A 22018-nucleotide genomic window follows, 5' to 3' on the forward strand; every position below is an offset into this window, starting at 1 on the left:
AGGCCGATATCTTCCGTAATCGGAAGCGCCGCCGCGCTCCCTTCAGCTTTTCTGCAAGCTCTCCAAGGCCTTCGGATATGGAGACGGATGGTCACAAGGCCTGGGCGACGCCTTGCATCACCTGCCGAACTCGTTCGTGCAGCTGTGAGAGCTCGGGAAGAAGGTCACCCGTTGAACCGGGCATTTCCTCGGCAGGACGACCTGTTAGCATACCTATAGACATAACTCTGTCAGCCAGCTTCCTCGCCAAACTCTTTTTCAAAGTTCGTTCAAGCACTTACTAAATATGCCGCGTCGAAGCCGCCGATTCTCCTTAACAGAGTCCGACAGTTGGGCATGAACATCTTTTAGTTCCACGCCCAGCTTGGTGTTGGCATCTAGGAGATCATTCTTCTCCTGCCTCACCCTCGTAAGCACGCTCTCACCGGCCTTCAGCTGGCGTAGAAGCTGTTGCTTATCCGGATTTACTCCAGCGTCATCTGCAATTTTCTCGTCAGATCTGCATATACGCCGCATCCTATATGACACTTATCATTCGAAGGATATATTACCAGAGGGGGTCTCTTTGGGCTCCCCCGCCGCGGCCAGTGCGGCCTGAAGTTGGGCTCTGCACTCTTCCAGCTCCTGGGACAGTTGAGTATTCTCTTCGGTAAGAACTGCATAACAAATGATCCTTAAATCAGTTATTCTAACTGTTTCAAGTCTCAGGGGCTACTGATATATATATAATCACAAAATTTTCTCACCCGTATGTCTTTTACATACTGCTCCATGGCTCTGGCTAGAACATTTTGAGCGGCACGGAGGTACGCATCTCCCGAGTTGAAGGCATCCAATGCCTCTTGGGAGAAACAAGCGTCACGAAGAACAGTCCGGTGACGCCTATGGTTCATGGCACTTTCCACCTCGGAATTGGTGGCGGACAGTTTATCCGCATCCTCTACCGGAGGAGCGCCCGGCGCACGCCTCGTATTCGTTCCCGCCTCCAAATCCGGCCCTGGAGCCTAGCTGGTGAACGCGCGATTAGTAGCCTCTCCGGGTATAGTCCGGCGAACGCTCTTTTTCTTGAAAAGAAGACATGGGCGTTAATATGCCTCTGGGAATAATGTCTTGTAATAAAGATGGCGCGCCGTACCGCTGCGCCGGTGTCTCAATCCAGACTGCGGGTCTTTTCAGCCTGCCTGGCCTCGCGGCCCCTTGTTGGCTAGTCGCCGCAGGCTCGGCCTTCCGCCTCGAGGACCTCCCCTGCAAAACACGGCTGTTATACGGCAATCAAAAACACGCAAGATCCGATCCATTTTCGAAGTACTGGGACTTCGGTCTCAGTCACCTGTGAGGCTGGAAGTAGCCCAGGGTAATCGGCCGTAATGGCCACCAAAGCGTTGTCATTACTCAATTGGTAAAATACCCCATCAATCAGCTCCACAGATATGTCCGGATCCTCCTGGGAGGCCGGGTCAAGAGACCGTCCAGGGTCCTCGGGTTGTGGAGGGGGGTTGTTTATCTCCCTTATAGCCTGGCGCCGCTTCTGCGTTGAAATCGCTAGACTGAATACTTAACTACGGGAATACGAAACAGATGGGCGAGAAAAAGTCTCCGCTTACCCAGCTCGGAGGATTGTACATAGAAAATCCGCCCTGCGGGTTGACACGAAGGAATTCCTCCTCTTCTCCCTTGTACAAAGTGGATAAGATCTTTATTAGATCAGCAACCGATCCCGGCCCTTTACGGCCGTGGCGGGTGGCGTCATCCTCCCCGTTGAAATCCCACATGGGGTGGCCTCTATATTGAAGCCGCTGCACCCCCCGCATAATACATATGGCCATGACCTCGATCATGGTCAATCCGGATCAGGCTAAAAAACTTATTCGGCTCATCAGGTAAAGAACGTCCCTGTCATCTTCCTCCAGGGAGCTCCATGGACGCCAGCTCCGGCGCTTCTTCAAAGGGGCGTTGTCGAACTCAGGAAGGCCGATTCTAATAGGATCTGGGAGGGGGCGTCTTCTATATAAAACCATTCTGAAGGCCAGTCTTCGGACGTCTTCTTTGGGGTTCCGGACAGGTATCCGGTCCCGGCAATACGCCACACTTTGGCTCCGCCCACTTGATATATTGACCCCTTCTGAGAATGGGTCACAAGGCAGAACATCTTCTTCCACAGAGAGAAATGAGCCTCACAGCCCAAAAACAACTCGCAAAGGGCTACGAATCCCGCGATATGCAGCATGGAGGCAGGCGTAAGGTTGTGCAACTGGAGGCCATAGAACTCCTGGAGCCCTCGGAGAAATGGATGAATTACAAATCCGAGCCCTCTTAGCAAATAAGGGACAAGGCATACCCGCTCTCGCTTGGAGGGATTGGGAAGGCTCTCCGCTTGCTCTCCGCCATTATAGGTGGCGAGCCTAGCTCGAACCGGGACCATGTACGCTGGGGGAAGAAATCCTTTGGTCTAAAGCATCACTAATTTGCTGTGCGGGACGAAACATCTCTCCCAATCTCCAGGCTTGGGGCTAGGGGAGCGAGAGGAGGAGCTGCGTCGACCGGCCATGATGGAATGGATCTCTGTCGAATGCGCTCCGATGAAGGCTCGCCAAGGGAGGATGGTGTGATTTGGATCTGAATCCTCGTCTTTTTAATAGGCAGCTCATTCACACAGCTAGGGGGTAAATGTAAAAACACCCTGGCTCTTCACATTCGCTCGACACGTGGAAAGTGGCCATTATTGGGCGTGGAAGCCAAGGAGTGCAACATTCACAAGAGGCCGGACACTATTTCGACAGGTACACGGAATTTGGAGAGGAACCCGCCTTGCAATGCCGAAAACAATACTGCGGGCCGGACTCATCGTCATTGAAGCCTAGTTCGGGGGCTACTGAGGGAGTCCTGGATTAGGGTGTCTCCGGACAGCCGGACTATATCCTTCGGCCGGACTGTTAGACTATGAAGATACAAGATTGAAGACTTCGTCTCGTGTCCGGATGGGACTCTACTTGGCGTGGAAGGCAAGCTAGGCAATACGGATATGGATATCTCCTCCTTTGTAACCGACCTTGTGTAACCCTAACCCTCTCCGGTGTCTATATAAACCGAAGGGTTTTAGTTCGTAGGACAACAACCACAACATACAATCATACCATAGGCTAGCTTCTAGGGTTTAGCCTCTTTGATCTTGTGGTAGATCTACTCTTGTACTACCCATATCATCAATATCAATCAAGCAGGACGTAGGGTTTTACCTCCATCAAGAGGGCCCGAACCTGGGTAAAACATTGTGTCCCCTGCCTCTTGTTACCATCCGGCCTAGACGCACAGTTCGGGACCCCCTACCCGAGATCCGCAGGTTTTGACACCGACACCTGTACTGATGGGGAACGAGTCACATGCCATCGTTCGAGGTGTTGGTACAGTCGATCTGAAGTTTACTTCGGGGAAGACTATGCGTCTGAAGAACGTTCATCATCTGCCGTCCATAAATAAAAATCTCATTAGCGGTTCCCATTTATGTCAAGATGGTTTTAAGTTGGTTTTCGAATCCAATAAAGTTGTAATTTCTAAGTATGGACAATTTGTTGGAAAAGGCTATGAGAGCGGAGGCTTGTTCCGCCTGTCTTTGTCAGATATTTGCACTAAAGTTATTAATAATGTTTGCCACAACAATGAGTCTGATATTTGGCATTCACGACTTTGTCACATTAACTTTGGTTGCATGATGCGGCTAGCCAATATGAATTTAATTCCGAAAATCTCTATTGTCAAAGGCTCTAAGTGCCAAGTATGTGTGCAAGCTAAGCAACCTCGCAAGTCCCATAAGACTGCAGAGGCAAGAGACTTGGCGCCACTAGAGCTTATACATTCTGATCTTTGTGAGATGAATGGCGTGTTGACAAAAGGTGGAAAGAGATACTTCATGATGTTGATTGATGACTCCACTAGATATTGTTACATGTATCTTCTGAAATCAAAAGATGAGGCTTTAACTTTCTTCAAAAACTATAAAGCTAAGGCAGAGAACCAACTTGATCGAAAAATTAAACGGCTTAGGTCCGATCGTGGTGGAGAGTATTTTTCCAATGAATTTGATATGTTTTGTGCGGAACATGGTATAATCCATGAGAGGACGCCTCCCTACTCACCTCAGTCAAATGGGGTAGCCGAAAGAAAGAACCGAACTCTAACTGATATGGTTAACACCATGTTAGACACATCGGGTCTTTCCAAGGAATGGTGGGAGGATGCGCTAATGACTGTGTGTCATGTCCTAAACCGAGTTCCCACAAAGCATAAGACCATGACTCCATTTGAGGAATGGGAAAGGAAAAGATCAAAACTCTCTTACCTACATACTTGGGGTTGTTTGGCGAAAGTCAATATACCAATTCCCAAGAAGCGCAAGCTTGGACAAAAAACCGTGGATTGTGTTCTTCTGGGCTATGCTTTTCATAGCATTAGCTATAGATTTTTGATAATAAAATCAGAGGTATCCGACATGCATGTTGGTACGATTATGGAGTCGAATGATGCAACTTTCTTTGAGGACATATTTCCTATGAAGGATATGTCGAGTTCATCAAATCAGGAGATACCTACTCCATCTAGTGAGGAATTCACTGTAATTCCCAAATCCAGCATTGTGATGGAACACGTGGAGAATCCTATTGAGGGTGACAATGGAACTCCTGTGAGGAGAAAGAGACAGAGGACTGCAAAGTCTTTTGGTGATGATTTCATTGTGTACCTTGTGGATGACACACCCAGGACTATTTCAGAAGCCTATGCATCTCCTGATGCTGACTACTGGAAGGAAGCTCTTCGTAGAGAGATGGATTCCATCTTAGCTAATGGTACCTGGGAGATCACTGACCATCCTTATGGGTGCAAACCTGTAGGATGTAAGTGGGTGTTCAAGAAGAAGCTTAGACCTGATGGTACGATTGAAAAGTACAAGGCACCGCTTGTGGCCAAGGGTTATACCCAGAAAGAAGGTGAAGACTTCTTTGATACTTACTCACCCGTGTCTAGACCGACCACAATTCGGGTGCTACTATCACTGGCTGCCTCACATGGTCTTCTCGTTCATCAAATGGATGTTAAGACAACTTTCCTCAATGGAGAGTTGAAGGAGGAAATTTACATGGATCAGCCAGATGGTTTTATAGTACCTGGTCAGGAAGGAAAGGTGTGCAAATTATTAAAGTCTTTATATGGCCTTAAACAAGCTCCTAAGGAGTGGCATGGGAAGTTCGAAATAACATTAACTGCTGCCGGCTTTGTAGTAAACGATGGTGACAAGTGCGTGTACTATCACTATGGTGGGGGCGAAGGAGTTATTCTTTGTCTGTATGTCGACGACATACTGATCTTTGGAACCAAACTTGATTTAATCAAGGAGGTTAAGGATTTCTTATCTCGCTGTTTTGAGATGAAGGATCTAGGAGTAGCTGATGTTATCTTAAACATCAAGCTTTTGAGAGATGAGAATGGTGGGATCACACTGCTTCAGTCTCACTATGTGGAAAAGGTCTTGAGTCGTTTTGGGTATAGCGACTGCACGACTTCTCCAACTCCATATGATGCTAGTGTGTTGCTTCGAAAGAACCGACGGATAGCTAGAGATCAACTGAGGTATTCTTAGATTATTGGCTCGCTTATGTATTTGGCGAGTGCCACGAGGCCTGACATCTCTTTTGCTGTGAGCAAGCTGAGTCGGTTTGTGTCAAAACCGGGAGATGATCATTGGCATGCGCTTGAGAGAGTTATGCGCTATTTGAAAGGCACCGCGAGCTATGGGATTCACTACACCGGGTATCCAAGGGTACTGGAGGGTTATAGTGACTCAAACTGGATATATGATGCTGATGATATTAAGGCCACAAGTGGTTATGTTTTTACACTTGGTGGTGGCGCTGTTTCCTAGAAGTCTTGCAAGCAGACCATCTTAACGAGGTCAACTATGGAAGCAGAACTCACAGCATTAGACACTGCCACTGTTGAAGCAGAGTGGCTTCGTGAACTCTTGATGGACTTACCTATCGTTGAAAAACCAATACCCCTATCCTGATGAACTGTGATAATCAAACTGTGATCGTCAAGATAAACAGTTCAAAGGACAATATGAAGTCCTCAAGACATGTGAAGAGGAGACTAAAATCTGTCAGAAAATTGAGGAACTCTGGAGTTATTACGTTGGATTATATCCAAACATCGAAAAACTTGGCAGATCCCTTCACAAAGGGTCTATCACGTAACGTGATGGATAATGCATCGATGGAGATGGGCTTGAGACCCACCGCATGAGTTGTCCATAGTGGTAACCCACTCTATGTGATCGGAGATCCCGTGAAGTAGAAGTGGGAGACAAGCTGTTGGTCAGCTGGGAGGAGATTATCCCTATATTAACTATCCCTCCCTATATTAACTATCCCACTCCTTGAAGATGCAATACTCTCCTGGTCTGCATGGCAGGTTGATACTTATCTTAATATGTTTCAAGTGGCTTATTCGGGTAAGCAGAGATATTGTCCTGCAGAACATCTTCTGAGGAACACACCTATATGAATTTGACTATTAACGTCGTAGTCTGTGAGAATTGGGTGTTCTCTAATAAATTCATGAAAAGGCCCTGGAGTACGACGTATACGCTCCACCCGCTGGGAAGCCTTGCGGCAGCCCAGTATCGGTCAAGAATTTGTATGAAACTAGTCTCGCAGAAAACTTGTAGTTCAAGGCATAGTCCACTATTCAAGTTGTGATCTAGTGTAGCATAAATCTCTAAGTCGAAGTTCAACTTCACAATATCAACTTCATAGTATCCACTAAGCACCGGTATATAAACAATGTTTTGGAACTAAATGATGGGATGTGCCAATGATACTTTGTGGGGGATTGTTGGAATTTTGCTAGTAGGCCTTTGGCCCAAAGCCCAACTAAAATTCTGAAATTCTCTTGGCCCATTCATGCACACATGTGAGTGGAGTGAGTGAGGCTAAAGTTTAGTCCCATCCCGGAAGTTGAGAGAAAGTTGCACCTCTTTATAAGGTGAGCTCTTCTACCACTTGTATAAGCATGAGAAGAGGAGACCTACACGCGCGCTCCTCCTCGTTGCTCGCCTCGCCACGCCACGCCTCGTCACGACGTGCTGCGGGTTGCGGAATTGAGCCGAGCCGAGGACAAAGCTATGCACGTTGTCTATATTTTTGCTACTCGGGAAAAATTAATGAGTCATTAATTAATAATTAACGGGCGCGTTAATTACTGAACCATTTTCGATTCTTTTGGATCGTGACGACTCGGACGTGGGGTTTACTCCAACGACCTGCCTGACCCACACTATATAGTCAGGCAGACATCTACCCTAGCCGCCGCCGTTTTTCGTATGGTTTCTCACCACCGTTCCAGATCATTGAGCCACCAAGCAAGTCTTCTCCATCCCTTATTTCGGCGTGCACCGGGAGAAGGGACAGCAGGCCTCCGGAACCCCGCCTCTCGTAATCCTGTACGGGAGAGGGGCGATCAGGTTTTTGGGGAGCGCACTCGCGCGACTGCTGGCAGCGATGACTTCGCGAACGACGACTTCTTCCCCAACCTTGGCAACCTCATCATCGACGACATGGGCGACAACGTCAACGCCGGCAGTGCTGCTCCCGCTGCACCATATGTGATTCTATCCTTCCTGTTCGAGATCGTGGTAGAACTCATGTTTCTAGTATGTGCCCTAGATGTGATCTGTTCATCTGCTATGCTAGTTCGCATGATTAGTTTAATCTCTGCTACTGTAGTCATGATTTATGTTCTATTTATTCGGATTAAATCTCGTAGTAATTTGCTCATATTTCCAACAGGTGACACCCACATGTATCGCCACCATCGGCACTGAGCTTTTGCTCGGCCCTCCCGCACGCCTTGCCACCGGGATTCAACACCCAAACCAACCATGAAGGAGGATCCACCACGACGAATCAAGGGCTCCAAATCTTGGCCATCATTGACAATAAAAAAATTCCCCAGGACCACTCGCCGCAACGCACCTCGCCATCCTCATAGGGCAAATTTTCGAGTTTTGACCCTTTTCTGAAACCTATTCGAGATTTGACCCTAGTTTGAAAAAAATTCGAGATCTAACCCTTTTTCTACCGCCAGAGTCCATGGCGGTAGGGTCTAACAGCCTACCGCCAGGGACTTTGGCGGTAGGAAACATCGCTACCGCCAACCGGGCTGGCGGTAGCCTTCACAACCCTACCGTCAAGGTGCTTGGCGGTAGGCACGAGCATGCACTGTGTTCAATAGTTAGGATTTTTTTGGCGGTAGGCTGTTATACCCTACCGCCATGGTTCCTGGCGGTAGCAAAAGGGTCAGATCTCAAAAAAAAATCAAACTAGGGTCAAATCTCGAATAGGTTTCAGAAAAGGGTCAAAATATGAAATTTAGCCTCCTCATATCCAAAGAAGATTGCCAACATCGTTGCAACACTACTTGCTAGAGAGGAATCCTTGCATTTAGCCATCCGATCCCCGGGGCCAACGTCCGAGACCCCAACCGCGTGCGCAACTCCCAAATCTAGTTGAAGGCTCAGCATGGTGCCACCCAACGTCCACGGCATGCATTGAATGGGACTAGGACCGTCGACGAGCCCGACCCAACCATGATGTATTTGTACTTTGACGACCTCACCAGTAGTGGAACACCCAGTGAGTTTGTGAGTGGCGTCCGCAACCTTTCTCGGCGTGGTCACCGCACCTTCGTCTACAACCCCATAGCTGCATCAAGTGCATGATTGGTTTGCTAACAATATTTGGCTACAAAAAAGCTGGCATTCAAAAATATTTGAATCACAAAGACTTACCAAATATTGGCAAATTTATGTGAGATGGGTATGAAAAATATTTGGCACAATGCTTGACACTGGCATGCCAATTATGGGCACCAAAGTAATTTTACAAAAGACCTAGCATCATTACATCCCCATTCCCTTCTCTCACTCCCATTTGAAAAATTGCAGCGACTTGGCGGCACATGACAGCTGCGCAAAACGGGCCAGTGGCTGCTTCGCCGCAAGCCGGAGGTAGCGATGGGAAGGCGGCGACCAGGTCTCCAGGCAACAAGTTGTGACCCATGATGAGGGCCCTCTCCTCCTCTAGACCACGGTGTAGTGTAACACATTTCCAACTCCCATTAATTGCAAACAGGTACAGGCAAGTCCTCTGCTTATGAAAGTGATGACAACGATGACACTGACACGAGTTCTGGTTCTGATGAAATGTTTTTTTAGAACGTAGACGCTGGGCGCGTCCGGCCTTAAATTAATAAAGCCCACATCGGAACAGGCAGAGTAGCTAACCACGGACATTACAAGTTCAAGACAAAAGCCAGGGCTACGCGAGAAACAGGAAGCTTAAGGTTCAGAGCCTGACTGCACGAATTGTTACAAGGCCGAAGCCCATGGCCTTGAGTACGCAGACTCGCCAAAACAAAAACAAGTGCCCACCCTCAGGTTGGCACCACCAACTCCCTAGCCGCGACGTAAACCTGGTGAATACGGACTTGGGCATGCTTCATGAGATCAGCGTCCTTCGGCTTCACCAACGGACTCCATTGCTGCAAGAGGAAAGAGCATTTGTAGATAATATTAGCCGGGTGCGTCGGGAGCTGTCCTTCAATGGTAAGTTTGTTGTGTGTCAGCCACAGGGACCATGGCATCGCGCCTATGCTGGTCCACAGCACCCTCTTGCCCTGGCCCTGGACCGAGTCCAGGAGCGCCACCAGTTCGTGCGAGGAGCGCGGGTCCCACGAGACCCCGGCCGCCTCGCGCATTGCACTCCAAGCAAAACGCGCCAGCGGGCAAAGGAAGAAGACATGGTTCGCGTTCTCTGGCGACCCGCACAGCGCACACGGCCCAGAAGCCGGGCCGTTCCTTTTTGCAATGTTAACTGATGTGGGGAGTCGATCGCGTAACAGCTGCCAGAGGAACACTTTGATTTTCAGAGGGACACGGGCTTGCCAAAGCCCTTTAGCCACTGTCTGTACCGACCCTTGGCACAGTTTGTGGTACAAAGACTTGACGGAGAACTTCCTGGACACATTGAGGTGCCAAGAAACCCTATCCTGCTCCTCAGTTAGCTCCACGGGGGCTACGAGTTGCAGCAAAGCCTCCCACTTTGCTGCTTCCTGCTCGTTCAGGTTACGGCGGAAGGCAACGGCCAGGGGGTGAGCTAATGCCTCTGCCACTCGCTGGTCTGGCGTCACTGCTAGAGCGTACAACTCTGGGAACACTTCCCAGAGAGGGCTTGTGCCCACCCAAAAATCTAGCCAGAAATGGGTGGAGCGACCATTACCGACTTGGAGCTTAGCACCTTTATCAAAAGCGGGTCTGATGGCCTGTAGGTCTTGCCAAAAGGGGGAGCCCCTTGCCTCCCCTTCATAGAAATTCCCGTTGGGAAAGTACTTGGCCCGAAGGATGTCATCCCAAAGTCCAATCGCTCCTTGTGAGAGTTTCCAGATCCATTTGCACATGAGCGCTATGTTCTGAAGTCTGGTGTTGGTGATCCCTAGTCCTCCCAAGGACTTGGGCCTACATACCGCAGCCCATTTCACCGTGTGGTATTTGCACTTAAGGCCCGACCCCTCCCAAAATAATCGTGCACGCGGCGTGTCCAACTTGGCATGAATCCCTTCTGCCAATAGGAACAACCCCATAGCAAACATGGGGAGCGAGGAAAGACTCGAGTTGGTGAGAACCAGTCTGGCTACGGAGGACATGAACTTGCCACGCCACGGGCTCACCTTCTTCCCCGCCTTCCCTGTCAGTGGTTCCCATTCGTCTATCGTCACCCGACGTGGCGCTAGAGGCAGCCCCACATACGTAAAGGGAAATTTTCCCACTTTACAATTGAGAAGGTCTGCGATACGGTGCCCCTCCTCTCTGTCAATCCCCATCGACAGGACTTCACACTTGTGGAAGTTTATTTTTAGGCCGGACATCACTTCAAAGCTTAACATCAGGACCTTAACCATAGCGATGTTGTGGTCGTCTGGTTGGAACAGTAGCAGAGTGTCATCTGCGTACTGCAAGTGGGAGATCCCCCCTGGATAAGGTGGCCAACCACACCCTTGATATGGCCAGCCGCGGTCGCTCTGCGCAGCATTGCCGCAAGGGCATCTACCATGAAGTTGAACAGGAGCAGGGAGATGGGATCGCCCTGACGCAACCCCCGCTTGTTCCTGAAGAAATTCCCTACTTCTCCATTTACCGAAATAGCAGTTTGGCCACCCGAGACCAGCTGCAAAATCCGGTGCACCCACATGGCCGAGAAGCCTCGACTAAGAAGGACCCGGCGCAAAAAATTCCAATGCACGCGGTCGTAAGCTTTTTCAAAGTCAAGTTTGAGTAGAATAGCCGGTTCGTTGGTATGTTTGAGCTCATGAATGATCGCCTGGAGCGCAAGAGCGCCTTCTAGAATGTTTCGACCGCGTATAAAAGCCGTTTGGGTGCGGCTGATTGTGTGATGCGCAATCAAGACCAGGCGGGAGGTGGTGGCTTTAGAACATATCTTGAACGGAACGTTGATGAGTGCGATCGGCCTAAACTGGCGGATGTTATCTGCCCCAGCCACCTTAGGGATCAGCGAGAGGATCCCGAAATTTAGCCTAGAGATGTCTACCGTCCCGCGCATGAAGCCGTTGCACACTTCAAAGAATGGGCCCCGAAGAAGCGGCCAGAAGTGCTTGAACATGGCAACGGGCCAGCCGTCCGGGCCTGGTGCAGAATCTGTCTTCATGCTCATGAGAGCCGCATCAATCTCCTCGGGTAAGAAGGCTAGTCCCAGCTCCTCGTTTTCCCGTTCTGAGACGAGCTGTGAAGGGTCCCAGATGCCAGCGTGAACCCCTGCACGCTGTTCTTCGCTCGTCCCCATAAGATTGATATAGAAATCATACACGTGCCGCGAAATGGCCTCCTGCGTCAACAACAATCCTTGGTCAGATTGCAAGCGAAGGATCGCACATCTGCGCCGTCTCCCGTTGGCGTAGGCGTGGAAGTACTTAGTATTCGCGTCCCCTTTGAGGATCCACTTTAGGCCTCCCCGGCACCTCCAGTACTCCTCTTCTGCCCGTAGCAAGGACTGCACTTGGTTCTCCAGCGCGTAGCGTCTAGCCCACTCCTGTTCGGAGAACGGCCGAGCGTCTGCTTGCTGGTCAATACTCGTGATCTTGGCTAGAATACCCTCTCTTAGCGATCACGCCTGCTTGCCCAAGTTGGCTCCCCAGCCCTTGAGGCAGGCCCGGAGGCGGCTCCCTACCGCGATCCAGAAGTCCATTGGGCCCCTTTGATAACCCACCTGGCTGACACAAGCTGACCACTTTTCCCTAAAGAAAGCGTCAAAGTCAGGATACTCAAACCACGCCGTCTCAAAGTAGAATCGAGGGCTGCGGCGAATCCTTTCCTCACCTGAAGCAAGGATAAGTGGCACATGGTCCGAACCGATCCGGGTCTCTGCTACCAATGAGCAGAGCGGATATAGCAGTTCCCACTCCGGGGAGATGAAGACTCTATCAAGCACCGACTGCACCGGGTCGAATTGCTTGTTCATCCACATGTAGCGTGCGCCCAACCTAGCTACTTCCCTAATAGCCATCGAGGCGATCGCACTATTGAACATGGACACCCTCGTCCAATTGATGTTATTGCTTTTTTTATCCGCACCCGAGCGAATAAGATTAAAGTCGCCCCCACCACCAGGGGCGTGAGCGTGTTGCTCACCGCAAGAACCTTCGCTTGCAGTTCGGCTAGAAACGCGGCCGAACGTGCGTGATCCGCTGGCCCATAGACCTGGATCACCACCAGCTCCCTCTGAGTCTGACGGTGGCGAATGTGGCCTGCCAGGAAAAAGGTGCCCGCATCCCACGCGATCACCTCGTAAATAGCTTGGTCGAAACTCAAAAGCATACCTCCAGAGTGCCCGATTGCGGCAAGGTGATACCAGGAGAACCTTTCCAAGGGGTCTATAGATAGTAGGTCGTGGTGCCGGAAATCCGATTTAATGGTCTCCTGTAACGCTACAATATCTATCCCTTCTTTGCGCATATACTCCTTCAGTTGTGATCTCCTGCCCGCGTGGCCGAACCCACGAATATTCCAAAAGATAGCCCGCATCTAGATGATTCTATTCCGGAGACGGATGCCCCTAGAGGACACCGCTTTGGCCACTCGCCTCGCCTTAACCTTGCAAGGCGAAGGAGGGGGGGCAACCCATGTTGCCAACACCACCTCATTGGGCCGAGACGTTAGAGCGTGCGGAGCCCCTGCCTCCCGCTCTAACTGAACTGCACGCGCCGCTGCCGCTGCAGCGATCGCCGCTTGTGCCTGTTCGGTCGCACGTAACAAAGGCACCAGCTTGCGCATACCCCCTGAGTAAGACGCGTCCACTCCACTCTCCCGTAACACTTCACCCAAATGATCGTCAGAAAAGGACTGCAGAATAGTAAAATGGGGGGAGGGTTACCTGAAGTCTCAAGGTTCTTCTGCGCCTGGATGAGCTGGGCCCGCTGCATCGCCGACAGGCCAGCCTTGGCACCCCTGGAGCGCGAGCTAGAGCAGACCGGAGCCGCTGCCACCGCCTTGGACCTCTTGGCCTGCGCAATCGGGGCCGCCTTGGAAGCCTCCTAGAGCAGAGCATCGCCAATGGGCAGCACGGTGGGAGCGGCAAGCGCCATCACCGACTGCCTTGGCGTAGGTGGCGCGCCCAGTGACTCCATGAGCCTGATCCCCTTAGTGGTCACCTTGCGCCCCGCAAGCTTCTTCGCCTGCCAAACGGACCCACTCTTGCTGCCGTCGTGCCCACCCGAAGCCGGCGAAGCAACCAAGGATAGGAGGACGGTGCTCACGGACAGCAGAATCGGCGTGCGATATCCCGCGGGGACTCCGGTGTCGCAGGAGGCCGTGTGCCCCTTGTCTAGCCCAGCCGGAGCCTGGAGAGTCACCAGCCCCAAGTTGGAGCCGTATTGGTTGGCCACGTCCATCTCCATTGGCCCCACCGAAGAAGCCCGGTCTTGACGCGGCTGGGCCGGTGGCGAGCTCGCCCCCTGATGCCAAGCTTCTCCCATGCCGCCGTGTCAATGGAATCATCCTCCATGCTCGCATCAGGATCCTTGTCATGCTCCTTGTCCTTCTCCTTGTCGCCGGATCTGGGCTCTTGTTGTTTGGCGGCGGAGGAGGAGGAAGTGCCGGAGCCCCGCGACGAGGAGCAAGCTCCGGCTCAAGCTTGATGAGGTAGCCTTCTCCGTTGAGCCATAGCTGGACCGATCCCCGCAGCTTCTCGGGTTTGCGACAGGCGAAACGCATCCTCACCGGGCCGGAGCGGATCAAGGACAGCTCATCAACCACCAGCGGACGGCCCAGCATCGTCAGCCCGGCCGTGAGGCGCTCCACCTTACGGTGCTTGGAGGGAATGCCCCAGAGCTTCACCCAGACCTCGAGCATCCTCTCTCCTTTGGGTTCGTCTGCCACGGCATCGCGGATGAGAGCAGTAATGTTGTTGAGGGACAGAAAGATCTTGTCACTTCGGGTCGCCATGCGCAGCATCGCCGGGTCCGGGAAGACCACAGAGAAGCAGTTATCATCAATCTGGGCCACCTGCCAGTCCCACTCTCCCTCAAACAGATGCGGCAGCTCCACCTCCAAGATCGCCTTCGACAGCACGCCCGGGGCCGCGGAGAGGATGTCGGCATTGACCCCGAAACCGCTCTGAGCGTCGTCAGCTGCTTCAGGGAACTGCAGGTAGAAGAAGCCCCCTCCTGGGATGGCATGGCCCATGGTCTGGAGGAGCAGCGGCTTGCCATGGGAGGGGCAGCAAGCCGAGACGTGGCCCTCCTGAGAGCAGAGGAAGCAGAGGGGCGCGAACTTGCAGGCGCTCTGAAAGTGCCCCGCCCGGCCACACTTGAAACACTCTTTGTCGTCAGCATCCTCCACCGGGATTGGCTTGGCCTCCGTGCCCTTCGACGAACCCTCCTGCAGCGAGGACGGCGGCTTGGAGCCCGCCGGCCCCGCGGCATTGAACTTCTTCTTCTTCTTCTTCGATGCGAAAGGGTCGCCGAACCGGACGCCTTGGAACTGCAGCATCTCCTCGATGCGCTTGGGTTCGAGCCCCTTTCTCTTGTGCTCTTCTTTCCTCCGCTTCTTGCGTTCCTGGTCCTTCACCCACCACGCCGGCGGCGGCCCCCAACCACCCGACTCGCCGTCGCGCGCCGCGCCATGCGCCTTGGACCGCACCTCGCGCTCGCGGCCGCGCTCCGGCTCCGCAGCAGGAGGAGGGAGAGGACGCTTGTCCGACCGCCGCTCGCCCTTGGAACCCATGGCCACCACCTCGGCAAAAGACCGCACGAGGGGCAGCAGAGGGGGAATGGGGAAGAGGGAGCGAGCAGAGTGACCGAGGCGGCGCACCTCGGATTTGGTGGCTGGAAAACCTAGCGACGGATCTAGGGTTCCTCTGGGCAGCCACAGCCACTTAAGTACCGGAGCCTCTGGGCTCGGGTCTATTGGACCGGGCCGGCCACCCACAGGCCTAGTGGGAGCCTGGCTGCGCTGCCCCTGATGAGCCGGCCCCGCGTGGGATGGATCGTGATCCGAAGTGGGCCGAGCAGCCTGAGATCCGCCCCGGCCCACCTGGCCCGCCAGCGCCACGGCTCCAACCCTAGGGCCTGGCAAGTCCGGCGCCGCCGCAGCAGCCACCCCTGGGCTCTGCGAACTCGCCCGTAACAGGAGCCCGAACTCCGCCTCCAGCGCAGAGAGGCCAGCGCCCTACCAACGCGGAGACCTCGACCGGGCCGCCCGACGCGCTGCTCCGACCTGAGGAACTTGCCGACGAGGACCACGGCCCCCGGGCGCGAAGGCACGCCGTCTGCCAGGATGAAGCGAGCCCCCGAGCTCCGCCGCCCTGGCTACGAAATCCCCGACCGAGCTTAGGGCGGTCCACGGGCCGTCCCCTCCCCGTCGACGACCACGTCCGCCTCCGCATCTGAGTCCTCTGACTCCTCCCCCGCCAGTGCCCAAAAACGGCTGCCGGACCTGCCGCCAGCTCCCACCGGCGCGTCACACCGCCCCTCCTTGGGTACAGCGCCACGCCGGACTTGACCAGCGTCCACTCCGCCGAGCCATGCCGGCCATACACCGCATCCCCGCGTCGCCCCCTCCGTCGCCCGAAGAATCGCCTCTCCGTACAAGAGTCGTTGGGGACATCTCTCTCCTCCGTCGTATAACCTATGTAGTTTAAATTTGGCCCTGCTCTGTGCCGGCTGTTGCCTGCTGGGCTTTGAGATTCTCTAGGTGCTGGTTTCATTAACATATGGGCTAATGAGCAAGTAGCCGCGACCAGCCCGGCCATTAGCCGGTTCTGAAATGTGAGACTGTCAGGTTGTGTATGAACTTCCGTATGTACCTCATGTCTTTAATTGTGCTATCCTCTATGCTTTTGACTAAGTAGCAAATGATTTTTGAACCCTTCATGATGCATGTAATTAGACATCGTAGTATTGTTCCTAGTGAGAACCTCTATTATTCATGATGAAGGATCAGTGATGAACTTCTGTTCTCTGTTCAAAATCCCATGTTTTTGGGACAGATATGCACATATACTTATTTCCACAAAATGAGTTAGCGAGGACATGGAGTTTCTTAGCTCAGGCTCAAACTAAATGAGCTCAGATGAACAGTAAAATCAAAAAATATAAACCAAATTGATGGTACTTCTAAAAGCATTTTGGAGCGCTCACTTTATCTTTTTTGTCAGCGCTCGAAACATTTTTTTAGTGATTGTCGCAATAAAATATGATTTTTCTGAATATGTTTGAATTGTTTTCGATATTACTGTTCATGCCAAGAGCATTTGATCTCGAGCACAGATTAGGACTAGCTGCTTAGCAGCACGATGAAGATGGGGAAAACCGTGGATAAATCATCACCACTGGAACCGACGGCAAGACACGAGGCGAGCACGATGAGAGAGAACCATCACCCAGAGCAATCAGGCCAGAAATCCAGGAACATGATGAACAATCCCATTGTTGCAAGCAAGCGGCGAGAAGACCAAGCAGGCGGCTCCGATCTGCCGTCCTGAGAGACACCATGGTGAAGGAGAAGCCACTCTAGCTTATTCCGACGTGGTGCCACCGCCTCCACCCAAGCGGCGCCTAAGGAAACACCAAGCCAACCCTAACAAACTGCTAGAACCGAAGCGCCGAGGTCCCCACCCCCAGCCGCCGCTGGAGCAGCTGATGGAGGCAGGCACAACCGACTTCACCGACAGAGGGAGGAGGGCAGTGGTTGCTCCTCCTCAAACGCCTCTCTCATGCGGTTGGAGAAGATCAACAGTTGCTAGAAAAAGATCTGACCGAGAAGTATGAGTTTATATGCGTTTCTTACAGCTTTAGTTGGAATATGGATTTATTAATCAAGCCTACTTTTTTGTGGAGAATTAATCAAGCACGAGTTGAACAAAGATTATCCATATATTCATAGAGCGTGCCAACTCTAAATAAACTGCTTAGGTTAGGAAAAAGGAATTACTCTTTAGTTGGTGACTGTTACCTCCTCGAGAGCTTATACTTGCATGATGAAAGTACCGGCCTGGTATCAAGACACAATCAAGATCTAATGCTGCAGGCGCCTCCGCGCCTGAATCAACTGACAAAGCCCATGTAGCCACCAAAAGGAACACCATTGGTGCCACCGATGCGGCCAAACTCCATCTCTCTCCCAACAAAACTCCAGACACCGCCGAGTGGGCTCGTGACCACGGTGAAGATGTCGACATCGTTATAGGCAAAACCCCTACGGGAGTCGCTACCGATGGCCGGGAGGCCCGGACGGTCCTGATGCCTGCCATGCCCACAAAGAAATTCTTCTTGTCTTCTGTGCCCACTACAGCAGCGCTGTTTTCAGCAGTAGCGCGGGTCGGCAGCGCAAGGCAGAGGAGGAGGGAGGTGATAATGCCAGAGCACCTCTTGGCTCTAAATTTTAATCGCTCTCTCAAGTGTTGTGCGCGTGAGATGCTGCTACTGCTTCACTTGTGGTGTGGAGGGTTTTGTGGTTTAAATAAGCACGGAGAAGTACCTGCGACGAGAGGCAGGGGAACATGAAGATTGAAGGGTGTAAATGAGGACACTAGAGTGTTGTAGCGATCGAATGTTTTTTCAGGTATTCAAGGGGAGTAAATTTCGTAGCAGAGGTAGACGAAATATGTTGCTCGTGTTTGGCAAATACTGCGCCTCTTCTTTGCTCCTAGCAAATGAAGACCTGGCTTCTTAATTATAAACTTGATCGACCCTATGATACCTGGATTTTAACACGTCAACAGAATGGCCGATTCCGACTGAAAATCGCCTCAGAAATTCTTTTCTAATTAGGCTCGACAGCTAGTCCTTAATTATAGAGAGATGTAAAGGTTGGATAAGACATTCTAATATCCAAGGACACGTAGGGTATCTTTTGTTCGTGTGATCCTAAAAGTGCAGTAAACAAGTGTTCAACATAAATTAAAACACATGACTACATAATTTGATTACATCGCAAGACTTTTTTATGAATGATTATATGCAAGCATGTGACATAAAAATATATTTTAAAGCAAATTTCCATGAGGTTGAATTCAACGGAAAAATTCCGTTGGAAGTCCAGATCAGTAGTTGAGAAGTGAACCGTAAGACCAGTTAAGTTCTTCAAATTGTCTGCCCAAGTTTCACGATTTCGTTTTCCATTTAGGAGAAAATATATTGATTTCTTTGTGCCAACCACAAATCTATTCAAAACTAAGTGGCAATACATACTGATCTTATATGGTACACAATAGAAATAGCGGAATATGATTTATGTATGATCTAGAAGCTTGTCGAGTGTGCTCAGCTCTGTCCTCGGTTACCTCTTTGATCTCCAATTAAACTTTAAATTCAAAATAGTTTCAAGAAATTAAGTTCTTCTTTTGGTTTACGAAGTAGCTGGTTGGCAGCCTAGCATACACATTGGTGGGACTATGCATTTGCATCGATGCAATGCACGGCATATACTTGCATATCAGAGATCACGTACGTGAGTGACCCAAGTCGACTAAACGTCCCAGAGTCCAAGTAGCTAGGTGACGGCTGGTACAAAGAAACAGCCAACATCTGATGCCGCCGGCGCCTCCTCAGCCGTTAGTGCTGTTGCAGCCCGTGAAGTTGCCCAAAGGAACACCAGCAGAGCCTCGCATAGAGCAGACCTATAAGTTGGTCCTCGCGCGTGTTCTGACGATGGCGCTGCCGAGCGGGCCCGTGACACCGGTCAAGACATCGTCTTCGTTGTTGCTGAAGGCCCCTATGTAGCCGGCGCCGACGGCCAAGAGGACTGGATGGTCCGTCCGAATGCCTTCCATGCCCACGGACATGTTCTTCTTGTCCGTCGTGCGTGCCAGGTGCAGCAGGCACGATCTCCTAACTGCCGCAGCGACACAGACCAGGAGTAGAGAGGCGACAGTACGTGCCAGAGCACTTGTTGGCCGTAGCTCTCGATTCTACTTGGTCTCGAGAGTGTCATGCTCGTGAGATATGCTGCTAGCCTGCTACCGAAGCTGACTGCGGTGTGGTGGAATTTGCGGCTCAAATAGGCGGACCGGAGGGGCATGCTCGACGCAGACACAGAGGCAGGGTAGGGAGAGGGTGTAAATGAGCCGGTGCAAGTGTTGTGGTGAATGTTTTTCTTTAGGAATTGGGATTAATAATTTGGGCAGTAATAGGCGCCGCCCGGCCGGCCTAAATTTTGGCTGGTTGCTGCACGTGGCGTCCGATTCAATTATTCAAAAATGCCATCGCTTTGTTACGCGCATGCTAAAAAATGCTACTCACATCATGATTGTCAGCTCAAATCTCGTTTGCCATGTCATAATAACCAAAATACCTATAGATCAACATGTCAGCTCTTCCTCTATCTCACTATAATAAAGTGTGGGTCCCACTTAATCCTAACAGCGTTCTTATTTTCTCTAAAATTATTCGCTTACTTACTCCTAACAAGTAGGGTCCATACTTATCATTGTGAGATAGAGAGAACTGATATGTGGGTATAGGTGTATTTTTATCATATAACATGGTCAACGAGTTTGACCTGACAACAACGATGTCTAATGGCATTTCTGAGCAAACATCTAATTGAATGATGGCATTTTTGAGAAAACATCTCACGGAACGATGGCATTTTTGAGCTGTTCTAATTTCTAATGGCAAAACTGAATAGTGAGACGCAACCAATGGCATAAACGATAAAAACCCATTTTTTTAATCCGTCTGGTCGTCCTCTCAGGGGTCCCTTCCTTTTTGCTTCTATACGCTGGTCCACCTGCACTGCCCGAAAGTCACTTGCCCCAGGTGCATCAGTGTCATGTGGGTGAAGCCCATCCACAAGATAATACGACTTCTCCCTGCTATCTACATATAATAATTTCATTTCAAAATGTACCCTGAAAATCTGCACTTGTTAAACTGTGTTGTGTATGTAGCATTGCAACAAAAATCAAAAAGCACAAATCAAAATAAAAAAAAGTTGTATGTTTGTAGCATAATTTCAGTACTTTGACAACGAAAAGAGAAACATATGTAGCATTGTGCGTAAAAGCTCACAACAAATAATGGAAAAACCATGGAAGCAAATTCGTTATATGTTTCCAACATATTTGTAGTATAAATTTGCAACTAAAAAGCCACTCATGAAACAGTTCATTCGGCTGTTGCGGCTTTCATGGAAACACGAGCCTCCGGGAAGCTTTTTCCATCGTCAGTTTAAGCTTTTTGCATAGCCAGTTGAAGCTTTTTTTTCAACGGTTGCAGCTTCTTCCGTTGAACAGTGTCCTGGTTGAAACTTTTGCATCTACGGTTGAAGCATTTTCTATCAACAGTTGCAACTTCTTTAGTTGCACAGTGTACTGGTTGAAGTTTTTTCTGTCAATGGTAACCACATTTTCCTTTTCACAGTGCCCATTGAAGCTTTTTTCATTTAGGGTTGAAGCTTTTTCTGTCAACGGTTGCAAGCACTGACCGGCCCCCAGCTTCCGCCATCTGCGATTGAATTTTTTTATGACCAGTTGTAGCTTTCTTAGGTGCCGGTTGCATAGAACTGGTTGCAGCACCAATGCAGCAAAAAATCAACATTGATTCCAGCAAAATTTACCACATGTTCTAGCAAAAAATATCTTTGGTTGTAGCATCGGCGGGGGAGCAGTTTGAGTTGCATGGGGACTGGGGACCTAAGGCGAGAGGAAGAAGCAACAGTGCTAGAGGAAAAATAAGCAAAGAAAAAATAAATAAACAGCGGGGTGGAAGAGATAACGAAAGCGCTTGAGGCCAACCAAACACATATGTGCTAGTTTGTTCCTGCCTGAAATAGCGAGCGAGCGAGGCACGACCGGCCGAGCGCCCGGCCGGTGGTCCGGAGGGAAATGTTTCCCTAATATATTTTGTAGGAGTGGAGGTAGGCGAAGTTCGGTTGCTTGTGTTTCCAGATTGTGCTTCTTTTTCTCCAAGCAAATAAAATTGGGCTTTTAAATCTGGACTGGAACAGCTCAAAACTCGGGCTTGAAAAAGGCCCAATGCCTAACCATTTTGGTGCTGGTTTGTATGGTGAGACCCAAGCCCGTTTTTTAGAGAACTTTTTCAATAGTTGTCCAAACGCAGTTTCCTTCCTTCTGACTGCATCGACGACATAGGGTTGTCACTGACAAAGTGACAAGTATCATGAGGCTATTAAATACCAAGCTGAGCAATTATTTTCCCTTTTAAAAAATACACTTTGAAGATATTTGGGGACTGAAAATACCCACCGAGCCATCACGTCGAGGCTGAACTTGCATGGGATGAAAAGAGAATTGCAGAGTACGCATATAGTACGCTTGAACATCATCTCTATTATTAATGTCTCAGTTGGTAGGTCGCGTTCCGGGTTTTATTTTCGTCTCACTATTTTCGTTTCACCATTTTCGTCCGGTTTTTTTTTGCTGGTTTTTTTTCGTCA

General features: G+C 50.6%; 2 protein-coding genes across 2 annotated transcripts; both read right to left on the reverse strand.

The window, feature by feature from the left end:
* Window positions 1-12227: 12227 nt before the first annotated feature.
* LOC147973311 (uncharacterized) lies at window positions 12228-12626 on the reverse strand. The gene has a single exon (XM_087524638.1). The coding sequence runs from the start codon at window positions 12624-12626 to the stop codon at window positions 12228-12230; it is 399 nt and encodes a 132-aa protein (XP_087380764.1).
* Window positions 12627-13259: 633 nt separating this feature from the next.
* Window positions 13260-16370, reverse strand: LOC147973312 (uncharacterized). Its single transcript, XM_087524639.1, has 4 exons — window positions 16055-16370; window positions 13808-15522; window positions 13494-13653; window positions 13260-13354 (listed from the first exon to the last, which is right to left on the reverse strand). The coding sequence occupies exons 1-4, from the start codon at window positions 16368-16370 to the stop codon at window positions 13260-13262; spliced, it is 2286 nt and encodes a 761-aa protein (XP_087380765.1).
* Between the last annotated feature and the right edge of the window lie 5648 nt (window positions 16371-22018).

Source organism: Triticum urartu, chromosome 5A (assembly GCF_056163025.1).
Source record: "Triticum urartu cultivar PI428250 chromosome 5A, HENAU_Tu73, whole genome shotgun sequence".
Lineage (NCBI taxonomy): Eukaryota > Viridiplantae > Streptophyta > Magnoliopsida > Poales > Poaceae > Triticum > Triticum urartu.

Excerpts from the sequence above, each read along its gene's own strand:
- LOC147973311 (XM_087524638.1), bottom strand. The coding sequence starts at position 12,626 with ATGGCTATTAGGGAAGTAGCTAGGTTGGGCGCACGCTACATGTGGATG.
- LOC147973312 (XM_087524639.1), bottom strand. The coding sequence starts at position 16,370 with ATGGCCGGGCTGGTCGCGGCTACTTGCTCATTAGCCCATATGTTAATG. Across the intron at positions 13,654-13,807 it reads CACGACGGCAGCAAGAGTGG|GAGGCTTCCAAGGCGGCCCC; the intron begins GTCCGTTTGGCA and ends GCTCTGCTCTAG. Across the intron at positions 13,355-13,493 it reads GAAGAACCTTGAGACTTCAG|GCACAAGCGGCGATCGCTGC; the intron begins GTAACCCTCCCC and ends GCGACCGAACAG.